The sequence below is a fragment of the Tachysurus vachellii genome, chromosome 10, assembly GCF_030014155.1.
Source record: "Tachysurus vachellii isolate PV-2020 chromosome 10, HZAU_Pvac_v1, whole genome shotgun sequence".
Classification (NCBI taxonomy): Eukaryota; Metazoa; Chordata; class Actinopteri; order Siluriformes; family Bagridae; genus Tachysurus; species Tachysurus vachellii.
The window spans coordinates 12,451,863-12,467,418 of record NC_083469.1 but is presented as its reverse complement, the minus strand read 5'-3'; the positions used below and the strand labels follow the sequence as shown (position 1 = coordinate 12,467,418).

The 15,556-nt window shown below is 38.6% G+C and overlaps 1 protein-coding gene across 1 annotated transcript; it reads right to left on the bottom strand.

Annotated features, from left to right (window-relative positions):
- Nucleotides 1–3,984: 3,984 nt before the first annotated feature.
- Nucleotides 3,985–13,267, bottom strand: cdc5l (CDC5 cell division cycle 5-like (S. pombe)). The gene is made up of 16 exons (XM_060879490.1): nt 13,068–13,267; nt 11,666–11,769; nt 11,047–11,208; nt 10,834–10,961; nt 10,628–10,727; nt 10,271–10,489; nt 9,682–9,826; nt 9,407–9,595; nt 9,138–9,286; nt 8,864–9,026; nt 8,611–8,775; nt 7,752–7,832; nt 7,317–7,559; nt 7,008–7,205; nt 4,642–4,854; nt 3,985–4,493 (listed from the first exon to the last, which is right to left on the bottom strand). Exons 1-16 carry the CDS (start codon nt 13,110–13,112, stop codon nt 4,374–4,376), a joined length of 2,424 nt encoding a protein of 807 aa, XP_060735473.1. The 5' UTR covers nt 13,113–13,267; the 3' UTR covers nt 3,985–4,373.
- Nucleotides 13,268–15,556: the final 2,289 nt, after the last annotated feature.

The window sequence follows — 15,556 nt, the reverse complement described above, 5'->3', positions numbered from 1 at the left end:
AAAGGCAGCAGAAGCCCTTGATGTGAAAGTCAAAACAGAAGGTTGGTCTGACGGCTTCTCACTGTCACTGGGTGAAATCTGTTTAAATTTAGCTTCTGAAGACAGCTCCGATTTACAATTGAACCACAGACCATAGGGGTATAGATTATTATTATGCTTGGAAATATTTTGGATTTGATTTGAGAGAACAATGCTGACCTTTGCTTTATAGTCAGTTCCACCAGGGAGAGCATGGCCAACCCTTGGAGCCAGACTTGGCTAGACAACAGGAGTTTTTCAAACCAAAAGACATGCTGTTTTTTTTTGTTCTATTCTTCTCTGCTGTTATTTCTTCTCCAACACGGAAAGGAAACATGTCTAATTCAGTGTCAGCCTGAATAACACATAGCGTGTTGTTGCGTTGGCAATTGGATGCATAATCTACCCATTACCCCATCACTGAGGGCTTTGTTCTTGTTTTTCGATGACTGTTCATATCCTTTGATGTTGTGTATTCTCTCTCTTCTCCTTCCATCTCTTTCCTAGTTCTCAGACTAACAAAGTAGTCGGTTTTAAATATACAATCCAGGGCCATCTCTGGGAAAAAAGGTGAAACCTCAGCATAAAGACAGCAGCAGAGAGGCTTCAGTTGTGAATTTCTGCACTTTCCTGTTTTGGTAGGTTTAGAATCTGTTTTATAGTTGTTTATGTGTCTGCAGGATGTTTTCATTAGCACGTCGCAGTGGGTGTACTTTGCCACTTTTTGCCTTCACATGTTTGTGCTTGTGTTCTGAGTCTGCATCCTGTTTACAGTGTGTGTGTGTGTGTGTGTGAGAAGGAAAATGGGATGGCTGGAGGAGACTCTGTGGTAATTAAGTTATGGCAATGCTCAACATCCTGCCATTGGACAGTTTGTTTCCTATAGAGTACTGAAATTGGTGATCACCATAAAGAAAAAAAAAGTTTTCTTCCATCACAAGACTTACACAGATACATTTACACGAAGGGGTATTTTAGTTTCACCAGCCACCTACATGTATTTGGGGAGTGGGAGGAAACCAGAGAATCCAAAGGAACTCCATGCAAACATGCAGAGAAACTTCATGTGGAGCTTCACTGGAACTTGAGTTCAGGATGTAGGGACTCTGGAGCTGTGAGATGGCAAAACTAACCACTGGAGTGAATTTCCTAATTGCTTAATTAAGACTTATCAGAAGTACAGAAAAGACAAACAGTGAAAGAAAGCATGATCCCATCTCTTGCTGTCTGACCAGAGAATGATGCCACAGATCCATTATCAATCATCTGGTAGCCCTCCCTGCTAAAGAGCTGAGAGCAGTTCCTTCCTTCAGGACAACTAATCTCACAAGAGCTGGGTGCGCACTATTTTTACTCCATTCCTTTCTTTAAGCAATGACCTACTCACATACGTAGAATTGCTATTAGATTAGAGGAAGCTTTACAAGAGAAATGACTCATGTCTCCTGGAAAACCTGATGGAAGTGGAGGAGGAAGACTGAAAAGGTGGAGCAACTGAAGTCAGATGATACAGTGGCATGGTAAAAAGCTCACTTGCTCCACCCATTGCTAGAGATGTTTTCTGTAATAGATTGTAAAAAAAAAAGAAAAGAAATGGCTAAACAGGAACATTAATATATAGATATAACATTAAAAACATACACAGATGAAGTGCATAACAATGATTACGCCATTACAGTAGCTCTTGTCAAGAGAGGGATAAGTTAGAAAAGAAAGTGAACAGTAAGCTCTCAAAGTCAGAGTGGTGGAAGCAGAAAATGGCACAGAGGGGCACTATGGAAAGAAGGCAATCCAATAGAGTGATGCTGTGGACAATATTCTGCTGGGATACCTTGTGTCCATGTGAATGCTACTTTCACACAGACCTAAACTTTGTTGTAGACCAAGTACACCCTTTCATAGCAGCAACACTTGAATGGTAGTGACCTCTTCAGCAGGATGATGCTTCCTATCACACTGTAGAAATTCTTTAAGGAACATAGGTGTTGACTTGGCCTCTAAAAGCCCCATCAGGGTTGGTTTGGCTACATAATCTACAATTGAGCCCTACAAAATCTTACAAAGGTGGTTTTAATTTTATGTACCAGAAATCAATGGATCAATAGAAACAAACAAAAACTAAACAGTTTTGTGTATTCCAGTGTATTATTGTGCTGTTTTCACTAATCGGTAACTTGGCTTTGGTTACAGTCCAGAAATGTTTGAAAGTCTTTTCTCATGCCCTTCTGTGCTCCAGCAGGTCATTTATTCTTTCTAAACTTACAATATGATGGTTCTTCTTAAACTACCAATTAATTTTGACAAACCTCACGTTTTACAAATGTCTCTCCAGTCACGTGATGACCCGTCCTTGCACCTCATCACAGAAGAGAACAGTAACAGACTCCAGATGCAATTGCTATATCTAGAATCATCTTATCTCTCATGCATGGCTTAATATAGCAATTTATTTTGTGCGTGAGACAGATACAGACTTGATATGTAAGGCAAGAGCCACACTGACTAGAACCAGACCTGCATTGCATCTAATACAGACTCAAATTTCGTTACAAAAAATGAGTATGCTCAGCATTTGCACAACACTCTAAATAGGTCCTTGGCTTATGTGTTGCACAACATCTTTGTACTACACCTCGACCCAACAGTACAATACGCTACATAATATGGCACTGTGGTGAAACCTGATAGCATTGTGCTACAGCCAGTAACACCTGGTGTTAATCTCATAACTCTCAAAGTCTCAGGCTGTAACAGACACACAGAATCCCACTACTATACACCCTTTACACTGAGAAGCCACTGATTTGTATCTAGTGAAAGAAACCTTTTAACATCACTAAAATATCTTTTGTCAAATATAGTGACGGCTGTCAGTTTAACACATGAGTTTGAGCACGATTCACACCAACATCAAACTGACTATTAGATAATCACTAAAAGAGTGCCATCTTGATCACTGCTATTAAATTGACATTAGAGTGAAAGTCAGCTTCACTGTTTGATCAGATTTCTGGTAAATCACTGTTGGGTCTATGAACACTAACAAATGGCCCATTGTAGCACAAGCCCTGTCTTTGGCACATGTCCAGGCCTCATGCACTTAGCCAGTCAAGCATTAATGGATTTACAAATAATCACTTCCTTCTCTCGTGTGCAAAGACAAGTGATGCCACTCACCCTGTCATATTTGATTCATCACATCAGCCAAATAATTAAAGGTCCATGAATAAACTTGCAGCAGACCGGCGAAGGGAACACTGAAGAGCATTGACAGCCTTTGAAACCACATCCGCTCTTCTCAATAAGCTCTAAGGCAAGAGCTGTCATTTTGTTTTGCAGAAAAAAAGGACACTGACAAAGTGGAACCACATTAGAAAATAATTAGTAATTTCTAATGATGTTCTAAGACAATTTCCATCATCTGGCCAAACTCCATTAACCCAGAATAAGTCTAAAAGCTTTAAAAGCCCATGAATATGGAAAGAGATGCGGGTCACAGTTTGAACAATCTAACTGCAGTAAAAACCTGTCAGATCCACAACACGTGTAACACATACTAGAATAAAATGCAAAACCGTTAAGTTGTTTTGATTATACAGGGGTGTGGTCAAGACTGTTATAGAGCCACACTGAGAAGACACGGACTTTGGTGAAAATTTCTCTTAATTATCAAAAGTGCTGCATATAAACAAAATTTGAATAAAAGTGAAAGATCTTTATCTGGACTCTACACACAATAACAGTTCAATTTTATCTGGATGCTATACAATAACAATAAATTGATGACATCAATAACTAGTTGGTATTATAAGGTAACTGCTGTACAGTTTTACTGGCATGGACTGATATGTTTCAATACTGTAGTTCAGCTTCCTTCCACTAAATGTAAACTCTTCTGTGTATAAAGAGAAGAACCTTGAAAATGTATTCGGATCGAACAATAACTCGTGATACAAAACACAGGGATTTTGAATCAAATGATTTATTAGGTAAAGAGCTGGTTATTTCAGAGACTATGTGATTCTCCGCACAATGATAGAGCAATGAAAAGGTGCAAGACCACTTTATGCTGAATCCTGATTCTGGATAAAGCACATCCTGCTAGACGTCTGTTATTATTTACAAAATGAACCACATGTTCACCAAATTAAAAAAAAAAAAAACAACAACCTGCAACTGTGTATGAGAATTAAGGACCAAGTGACTGCTGCTGAAACTGAAGATACAGTAGCAAACATTAACATGGTACATCAACGCTGCTGAACAAGTAAAAACACTCAGAAGCTTTTACTGTGTTTTGTTTATAGATTACATTGTAGACACAGCCATGGTGGAGTAAGAGTCCCAGATCACAATCAGAACTTCTCCGAAGAACTTCTCTGATGCAAAGTTTCCTTCTCAAGGAGAAGATCAGCAAACCTCTGCTGGAGCTCCTTCTCTCTTTCCTGTTGCCTTTGCACATCTTCTCTCAGAGCCTGAAAAAAAGCAAGCACAGTGTTGGTCTATTTGTATTCTATGGCAAATAGGCTAATAAACACAGCAGCCAAACTACATTCTAAAATATTTCAAGTTCTCTCGGGTTAGGAGCACAATGCTCTAATTCAGACTTCTAGTACGATTCACCTCCTGTCTGCGTGGGATGGCCAGATCCTCCTGCTTCTTCAGCTCCTGGAAGGTGTGCAACTCCATGTGGGCCTGCTCCACCTGATCCCACAGGTCACTGAGCTGCTTTATCAAACCCATGGCCCGAGACTGATATCCTCCTAAAAGAACCTTCATCTTCTTCTCCATCTTAGCTGCCCGTTTAGCCTCGGTTGTCATGTGCCCTCTGTTAATCTGTATCACATCAAATAGTGGCAGAACAATGCTTTAATTGGTCTCCAAATCAGAATTTGTGAATCCTGTGAAGGCACTGAAATCATTTTTAGACAGTCAAAACAATGTAACATGCAAATGAATAGGCAAATTTGATTGATACCAAACAGCCCAGTGTTAATAAATCCAACATTAACATAAGCATGTTAAGCAATGCATAAGATAAGCAATGGCTTATTTAGAACAAAAGAAAGAGCATGGATAATGATTTACATTAGACATTTTAGTGGCACACAGAAGCTATAGCTACTATACACATATACCTATTTGATATTTGACAGTATATTTGAGATTCTAAGGTTGCAGTTAGGTTAATTTGAAGTGGTGTTTGTAATCTTGTAAACTCAGAAAGCTCATCTGCACCTGTGCTACACAGTGACTACATTTATATAGATAACGCAACGTCTTCTTTAATTTAGATCCCTCTTTTCATTTGCATGAATTTCAAAAACACAGGAAAGGTGGCTACAGTCAGATGTCAATTCATCATCCAATTTGGCTAGTATTTCTGCATCTGGTTTTGAAGTGACAGTCAATTCAAATTTACTTGTATAACATCTTTAATAATAGATATTGTCACAAAGCAGCTTTACAGAAATATACATTTCAGATATAAATTTTCAATTTATAAACGAATCCATAATGAGCAATCCAGAGGCGATGGTGGCAAGTATAATCTCCCTGAGATGTTATGAGGAAGAAACAATGAGAGGAACAAGACTCAAATGGGAATCCACCCTCATCTGAGTGGCACCTGATAGTGTGTTTAAATAAAAAAAAAGTTTCCTTCTACAACTCTATTATATGGTCATCATTGTGTAATTAGGAAATTAATTCCAGTTTTAAATCTGTGCCATTTTCTGCTTCCACCACTCTGACTTTGAGAGCTTACTGTTCATTTCCTTTCCTAACTTATCCCTCTCTTGACAAGAACTACTGTAATGTATTGAAGTTCTTAAATGGATGGAGACTGATGGAGACTTGAGAGACAAAACTGATCCTATCAATTGCAGTCCAATGATATCGTCATTGTTTCTAAGTGGCATCCATCACAGTAATCTTGTGCATCTTTAGACTGTCCATGTAGAGCCATCCCAGATGAAGTGCATCGGCATGGCTCAAGCATCCTGTGATAGGATACGGTTTTGGCAGATTTAGCAAGTCTGCTACTAATAACATATGAGCATTGTGGTCAGTGAACACAGTGGTGGTCTCACCATGTGTGAAAGGCTAGCTGCCTCAGTTGTCCACTTGAGGCCAGTGCGCCCATGGCCCAAGCTCTGTTTACCTGGTGTGGTTAAACCAGTGGGTAAGGTGAAAGTGTGCTGCCGTTTATGAACCCTGCCACAGATATCACCATTTACCATTTTTGCATTTATGCTACTCCAAGCCACTTCTGAGGCCTGTTAATAAGCGTGGAATGCAGGGCTGTTAACACAAGTCCTGTTGATTCTCTGCATGAAGGGAGTGCAGCAGCGCTTAGCCCTCTACTCCCTCCACCAATGCTGGGAGTGTGCTGCTGTGTGAATAGGCTCCAAGTTTCCACTCATGTTTCAGTCAAGAAATATAAAACAAATGCACCCTTTGTAAGACAGGGGTTGCCATGATTAACAGAAACTTTGCACCTATACCAACCTTAAAACTGAAGCCAATTGAATGTCTTTTTATCTGCCTTAAAAATGAGTGCTGACATCGGGAAAAAATCATTTATTATCTATTCATATTTTCAGCTTCAAATTCATCAGCATTGACCGAAGGACTACTTTGTTTCTCTTTACAGATGACAGTGAAAACAACAAATTAAGGACTAATTGCATTTTAAATAAACTACCAATACATAAACTTGTGTGTGTGTATATATATATATATATATTTTAAATATTAACTAATATATATATATATATATATATATATATATATATATATATATATATATATATATATATATAAATAAATGGCATTACTTAATGTTACAATTGAAGAACGGTAAAAGCTCAACTTTTTTCATATTTATGCTGTACAGTGAAAGCCAATAATAAGCCCATAAAAGTCAATAATAAGTCCCCATTGCCACCTGCTGTAAAATCTAGGAACTGCAATAAAATTGTTTGTACCTCCAGTTTCTTTTCCAGAGACTCAATCCTGTCCTTTTTGCTGGCCAGATTGGCTCTGGTGTATCGGTTCTGTCCAGGCAGGTACAGAACCTGGCTGTAACACTCCTCCCAAACTTGGTTATAAGCGTCAATGGAAAGATCGCCATGTCCCATGCCATGCTTCACAACCTCCATCTCCTGCCTCAGTATCTCTTTTGCCTGACATTCACAGCGTGAGAAAATTAATACATTTACTCGTTTACATATGAACAGGCTGTAATTAAGGATTTGTTGCATTTAATATAAAAAGTTAGATCACACAAAGCTGACCTTTTTGAGGTCCTCTTCTGCTACTTTATCGTACGGTGTTTTCTCCAGGTAACTAACGTGCTCTGCATTGGTAGAACCAGAGCCTGCTCCTTTAGCTTTCTTAGCCAGCATGTCTGTGTATGGGTGGTGCAGGCTGTCATAGTGGATCATGGTGATCATCTCTTTCTTTATGAGCTCTTCTGCCTGCTGCACCTCTGTGAGAGGAGGCTCCACATTCTGAGGCCTCAGAATGGTCTCATTTACCTGATCACAGAAAATTACTCATTACAGCACACACTACAATGACATACATTTAAATGTGTCAGCAGGGAATGTTGAACTAATCCAGCTGAAATAAGGGGAAAAAAAGTCAAATATAGAACCTGTTTGTAAAACCCTTTCAATCATGATGAGAATTTGGAGCAGGGTTTATTTGTTATAGAAGAACAAACTCACCTCTGAGGGCCTAGGTAAACTCTTCTGGACTGCTGTGTGTCTCTGTCTCAGCTCTTTCTCACGCTCAGCTTCTCTTGCTGCCTGCAATAAAGCCATGTAATAACAGCAGTCATCAGTAAACTAATATAATGCCATATATAAGCACAGAATATACAACATCCAGTTTATAGTTGGATTGGGATCATCCTGCTCTCTTATGCACTTATTCAATTTGTTGGCTGCAGAAAAATGCAAATCGGTGCCTTGCTCAAGGGCACCTAAGTCGTGGTATTGCCGGCACAAGACTCGAACCCACAACCTTAGGATTAGGAGTCAAACTCCCTAACCATTAGGCCACAACTTACCCAACTGTCCAGTTTTGTTGAGCTTGTGCACGAGTCAGATCTTTGTTCTCGGCTGACAGGAACCTGATGTGATTTTCTGTTGTTATAGCTCATCCACCTCGAGGATTGTTGTGCATTCTGAGACATTTTTCTACTAACTACGATTGTAAAGAATGCTTATTTGAGTTACTATAGACTTACTGTCAGCTCAGACAGTCTAGTCATGTCAGACCAGTCTAGTCTAGTCTCATTTCTAATCAATGATGTGTATCAGCCTGAAGACTCTGCACTATCAGGCTGTTTTGTGTTTTTCACACCGTTCTGTAAAAACTTTACACATTGTGTTGTATGAAATTCCCTGGAGTTCAGCAGAATCTGATATATTTAAACCAGCCCATAAGGCACTAAATACCAGTTTAAGATATTTTTAAATGAAGATCTAGGATCACTTAAACTTGAAGTAAAATAAAGTGTGGACTCGAACAAATATTATTACATGGAATACAATCAGTTGAAGAGAAAGTGAAATCCCTGACCTGTTTACGTAGCTCAATATCAGCTGCGTCCTCCACAAAGCTCTCGTCGACCTCTGGCTCTTCCATCTCTCTCTCAGCGTTCTCAGGCAACACAATCTCAAAGTCGTTCTTGGGAAGTGGAAGAGACAATAGCCCCAACTTCAGCTGCTCACGAGACTCCCGTTGCTGGAAAATATACATCTCATATTAACACTCTGAAAAAAAAAATACCCAAGAACAAATGGATTCCTCTCGTGTGGCTTTTTCTACTCACCAGGTGTTTGGCATAAGATGGATCTGTGTAATCCACTACACCATCCTCAGTATTGATGTTGAGCTTGTCCCGCAGGGGTGTGCGACCAGGGGTCACTCCTATTGAAGGCTTTGGGGTCATGCCACTGTGAGGCGTCAAACCCTCTGAACCATGACTTGGTGTTCTGCCGAAATATTTAATATTTTAAGATCATGTTTTTAAGGATTTCACTGGTTCGATAAATTTGCACTCATTATAATCTGAGCTTACTAAAACTATTCATTTTGAACAGTACCTGAAGGGTGTAGAGAGCACAGTGTTGGGAGTCTGGACCACCTGCCTCTGGGGGGTGACCCCAGAGAAGTCACTCTCATGCAAAGGTGTGTTTAGACCACCCTTCAGAGGGGTGTCCACATTAGTAAGTGCCATCAGATTCTGGGCTTCCTAAAATGATAAAATGAATGTTAAAAAATAGATGGTGGTAGTGATGGTGAGCATGAAATTATGATCAAACTGCTTTTACAACAACAGTATTTTGACAGATTGAAAACAAAACACAGATACCTGTAGGATCTTGTCCTGTGCTGCAGGAGTCTGGGGTGTGCGCAGGGCCATGCTGTTATTGGTGACATTGTACTCAGAAAGCAAAGCACTGGAAGCAGAGTTTGTGATTCCAGACTCTTCGGCAGTCTGGCGAGCGATTTCACTGGCCTGACCGAGTTTCACCACCTCCTCTAGTTCAGCATCTGATATCTAACCAAGAGAGTGTAGAAATGTGTACAACCGTGCATATGTACAAAACATCATCATCATCCACAGCAAAATATATGACTACTTACCTGTGGTGCAGGCAGCACTAGCTTGCTCCTCTTTTTGGTGAACTCGGACACCCCACTAGTCTGCAAAATGGCAGATGGGAGGTCTGACTCTTTCTTCTTCTTGATCTTCTGTTTATCCTTTTTACGCTCCCGCTCTTCTTTTTCACTATGGCAGTCCATAAAAAACATCATTCAATTACAGTGACAAACTAAACCCATGATCTGCAAAATTTATGAGCTGCCTATATCTTGTACATTTGAATGCAATATACATTTAAGAGGTCCCTCTTGGTAGGTAGAGGTGATAGAAGGAAACTGTATGATATCTGAAGGCATTACTATAACTATTTTAAACATCAAATTTTCAATTTGTTAAATTTAAAAGAAACAGTACAAAACTCATCATATCAATTAATTCTAATAAGCAAAAAGTTTTCATTATTTAAAAAAAAAAATTATATAAAAAGTGTTCACAATACCTGCAATGTCTCTAATGCATCTATTGTGACTATTATACTGATATGGCCATATTGTACAGCCACACAAAGAACTTTAGTAAAGTATTATATATATACACACATTAGGGAGCGTACCCCTCTCAGTCACTTACTTTCTCAGCTCTCCGTCAAGATGCTGCTGGCGAAGTCTTTTGAAGTCGGGCTCATGTGGATCGTACTGTTCCATAGAAGTATCGTAAAATCCTGGAGCAGGCTTTTTTTCAAAGGGAACCTCTGCATTATAGTCTACACCTCGTTTTTTCTTGCGCTTCTTCTGAATATCTATGCCTGCAGCACGCAACTCTCTGCGCTTCTGCAGGGCTGCCAAGCGCCTGGAGGAAGGAGGAAGACGATTGGTGCTCGACAGACAAAATTATGCACTGTATTTTTAAAGACTTGCAATAATCCCTCTCACAACCAGTACATATGTAAGTGTCCATATACAGTACATCTTCCATGTGTCATCTTACCTCGCCTCCTCTAGCTGCTTCTCCCTGGCTTTCCGCTTGGCCTTTTTTCCTTGTGTGTTTGCTAACCTTGCTCTGGCCTCAGACAGCATCTCCAACTCATCTGCAGAAAAAATACAAGCACTTGATTAATTGTCAGCACATTAATAAATGTTTATTTACTTGAGGTGAGTAAAAGACAGACTATTCTCAGAAAACAGTATGGAAACCTTCATCCATGTCCACAGGGTCTGGCCTGGCTGGTTTTGTTTCAGGGTTTGGGTCAATCTCTCCTGGCTTAAGTTTGCGAGGATCATCGTTTGTGTCTTCTTCGTTGTCTCTTTGGGCAGCTTTGTCTCTGGGGTCAGAAATAAACAATGCATTAAAATTTATTTTATTAAACTTACTCACAATAGACAAGAACAACGACCAAGGACACTTACAGAAGATACTCATAGTGCTCCAGGCACTGTGCTGCAGTTCTGCCGATGATGGGAGCTATTGTTCTCCACTGGGTGGGCATCAGTTTGGCCAAATGAAGGAGCTTCTCCTCTTCTTCACGTGACCATTCTGTTTTCTTTATGCTGGGATCCAGCCATTCATACCTGGTGAGGTTAAACAAAGTAGAGTCATTACTGATATATTACATGTAAGTACACAACCTAATACTAACCTAGAAGAGCAAATTTCAGTAAGGGATGTTTTATTCACAACTAAACATCAACGGTAAATTCGTGTTTGTGTTATAATTTACAATTGGTTTGACTGGTCACTTTGAGTGAATGGATTAATAAAAAAAAACCTCAAAAGCAAGTACGCCAATAAATGATGGTTACATGGACCCATTGGCAAGCTTAATTGCAATGTGTTCTGTCATGGGAAAGATGGGATGGATGGATAGATAGATGGGTGGGGGTATAGACAGATAGATAGATAGATAGATAAAAACACAAGACTCAAAAAAATAGGCAAAATATTATTGTACACAACACTATTAGGAGAATAGATGGATTGGGATACTAAAATTAAATGCTGCAAAGGGTGATTAAAAAACATACTCACCATCTTGCTTTACATTGTTTGGCTGACTTTCTATGCAGCAGAGATGCAATACGAGACCACTGATTTTTGCCATATTTCATCACAGCTGCTTTAAGAATCTCATCCTGTAGAGACAAGACAAACGGTTTGTTTAACAAAAGCCACCCTAGCTCAATTTATTGACAAAACATGTTCACAACTTAAATGGACAATTAATGCGTTTTTAAAGTGTTCAAATCAGAAAGATGATGTTACTTGTAATGGATCCAACAGCACCTTTAACATTTTATACACATAGGGGTAAAATGAAAGCCGGCGGAATCTGTTTCTACATTAACGACCGTTGGTGTACAGATGTCACAGTGCTGAATAAAGACTGCAGCCCAAACCTGGAATCACTGTTCATAAACTGTAAACCCTTTTATTCACTGCGGGAATTCTCTCATTCATTCTGACTGGAGTTTACATCCCACCACAGGCCAATGTGAGTGATGCACTGCAAAACCTGGCAAACCAAATATCTGGCTTCATATCTATAAGTACTGCATTATCAGAACTGTCAGTCATCACATCATCTGTATATATTACACACACTACTGCTGCTATATATTGTACAAAAAGCATAATATTGCACAATATGGTTATTTGCAGCATGCACTTCCCACACTTTATGTACGTAGCTGATCAGATATATTCTGTATTCACATTTAATACTCATAATGTCTATTGTATCATATCTGCATTGTCTTGTATAGTCTGTTTTATCTTGTATAGTATAGTGTTATTTATGTCTGTACTTTTGTCAACACACTTAATAAACCTGATTCTGATATAAACGTGTATTTTTCTCTCTTCACTCACATACTGTGTTCATAAACTACAGCCAGGTGGTCTGAGTTATTGTTTTTTATTGTGTTATATAGTGGACATCATGATCATGATCAATACTTGGGTCACTTGGGTTGAATCTGAAGCTTTAATGCCTTAAAAAACAAAGTGGCACAAGCTTACAGTCAAGAATAAAAAGCTCCAATAATAAACCTGGTGCTACACGTTTTCATCGTGTATGTTCAAAGTATACAAAACAACTCCACGAAACCATGAGACAGTTTTTTTTATTGTCTAATCGCAGAAAAGTTCTAGATACAGTCGGTATAGCTAGTTAGCCAGCTAGCTGTAGCGGTAGGCTAGTTATAATGCAAACGCTTTATTAGCATTACGGTGTGATTTGTGAAGGCATTGTTTATACGTTTAAAACACACTGCAAACTAAAGTTACTATGAGTATTATAAGACTACACAATATCTGTTTAAACACCCTTAAGATAATATTTATCAGTTCAGTTTATCAATAGAGTTAGCCATGCTATTTAGCAATTTAGCTCGGCTATGCTAACTAGCCAGCTACGTGTTTATCAACGTACCTCGGTGTTGCGCCAAACGCCACCTTTAATCATAATTCGCGGCATCTTGGCGGTTTATTTCTCGTATATGTCCAAAAAAAACTGTGAATTAAAAACAAGAACAGTTGGGCAAACTTTAAAGTATTGTTCTCAGCAAAGATATCATGCAAACATGCCACCGTTCACAGCGCGCTGCTGGAAATGCAATGGCTTCCTTACGTGGGTTGCCAGATATTATAACAAATACTCTTTCACTTAGTAGGGCTATAGGCAACAAATCCCATCATATATTATGATAAAAATAATGAAAGTAGAAAAAGAAAAACCCGCAAAGCATTTAATCGTTTATAGTTACATTTAATATTTTAAGAACATTTCGTCTGTGAGACAGTTTGGTTTCTTTAGTTCAAATATAGGACAAAAAAAATACAAATAAAAAGATAGCAGGAAAATCTTTCATAAATGTTACATAAATGTCTACTGACGTGTATGAGCTGATAATTATAGAAACAAAAATATAGAAACACATAATACATTAATATAAATCATTTATATTAAATCTGTCCTGTTATGGTTTTTATTTCATTTGAGATTTCAGCGTGCTGTGGTATGTTTTTGGTACTGCAGTAAGACTGTGTTATTCATTATAGCTATTTGTTGTTATATTAAAACGTCATTATGTATTAATCGCTTATTTTCATGGTTTTTTTTTTGTCTTTTTTTTTTTTTTTTTCAAATTTAAGCCACTAATTCAGGATAAACTGCAATCTGGCAACACCAAGCCTCTCTTATTCCATGTGAGTAAATCATCAACGTGTCTGAGATTAACATCGCCATCTAGTGATTCCTCTCAGAAAAATTACATGAGAACTAAATTAATGAAACCACTGCACGTCATTGGTGGAACTCACTGCACGGCAGATTTGACTGATTGTTGACTAGAAGCTGGGGTTGATTGCAGACTAGGATCTAAATTTCATTTGGAATATCTATGGGTTACATTTCAGTAGCTCATAAAGTTCTATTTATCTTGTGATGCATTTCCTTTACAAAGAATGCTCGATCTACCATTGTTTACAGTCAATAAAATATAGATAAACCATTTGGAGATTTCTTTTATGGGAGTTGCTGTTTGCTGGAGCACAGCAAGAGCTATTAATAATGAATTAAAGTCAGAAACAAAGCCACCCACTCCTCAGAGCCTTGTGATATAGCAACTGAGGTGTTATCCATGAAGCACAAATTGTGCCCTAAAGGTCTGCAGTTTTTGGTTTATCAAGATAAACCTTCTTTAATAGAATTGAAAAGCACTCATAAAGCAGCTTCAGCACCTGTCGCTGTCTATTCCAGGAATTAAAGTCTTTAAATGTTTCTATAAACGTGCGTTCAGTTTGGTCTCAGATCTTTGTTTACTTTACTCTGATCTTCACCATGTAAAATCCCACTTCCTGGTTTGAAACAGTTTCTACAGTAGTGTTAGTGGACATCGCAAACTATATTTTCTGGAATATAACTTTTGGCTTGAAATCTGAAAGCTTGTCGGATGAAAAGGAAGAAAAGCAGAGAATTTTACCAGTAGCACATTTATCAGGGATGAACAATTCTAGCGAGCTGTTCAACAGGCTGTAAATGGGTGGCTTCTTTGAGATCTGTTTCTGCTTGAGAAGAAAATTGTGTTTGAAATGCCCCTTATTTTATAATAATTTCTTATTTATAGAACTGCACTAGCTAATAAAAGCAATATCACACTCACAATTGTGCGGTTATTCTGTGGGCTTGTCTCTACAGACAACTCACAGCCGTGCTGATATTCAGTTTAATTGCACACTAGCTTGTGTGATATTTCTTAAATCTACACATATAAATGTGAGGGCAGTGTGGTGTTGCAGTTCTCACTGCTCCAGGATCCCTGCTTCAATCCAGAACTCAGGTTCACATGTTCTCCTTTTGTGCACATGGTTTTCCTTAAGGATCTTCATTTTCCTTCTACTCTAAACTGTACAGTTGTGAATAAATGTGTGCATGATGCTCTGTGATTGACTGCCATTCTGTTCAGATTGTACTCCCACCTCTTGCTCAGTGTTGATGGGATCTGGATCTAAATGAAAAAATAGATGAAAATACAAACTGTTAAAATTGGATGGCAAGTGGAACTGGAGCTAGAGGAATAGTAGACCTGGAACAAACCAGAACATTATCAATACTAGATATCCAACTGGGAAACTGTATCAGTTACAAACAGACCTGAGTATGGTGAATTTTCTAACAAAAGCAGGTTTAAATTTCTATTGACATTTCGTTAAAGCTGCTTTGTGTCCATTATTAAAAGTGCTACAGAAATGCTATTTAAAGTGAGCCTGTTCATCATGTACACAAATCAGCCTGGATAAAGACAGTCAAAACCATTGCCATTCTACACTGAGGGAAAGGTATTGCTTGGACACACTGTTCTGATACAATTGGAATAAGTTCTGGGAGGATATTTGCTATTAGTGCATCATTTATTGTCT

Bases quoted from the DNA above. Each gene is read 5' to 3' on its own strand.
- cdc5l (XM_060879490.1), bottom strand. From the start codon at position 13,112: ATGCCGCGAATTATGATTAAAGGTGGCGTTTGGCGCAACACCGAG. The intron at 11,770-13,067 runs GTACGTTGATAA...TTGTCTCTACAG, and splicing joins GCGTTTGGCGCAACACCGAG to GATGAGATTCTTAAAGCAGC. The intron at 9,596-9,681 runs GTAAGTAGTCAT...TCTCTTGGTTAG, and splicing joins TAGTGCTGCCTGCACCACAG to ATATCAGATGCTGAACTAGA.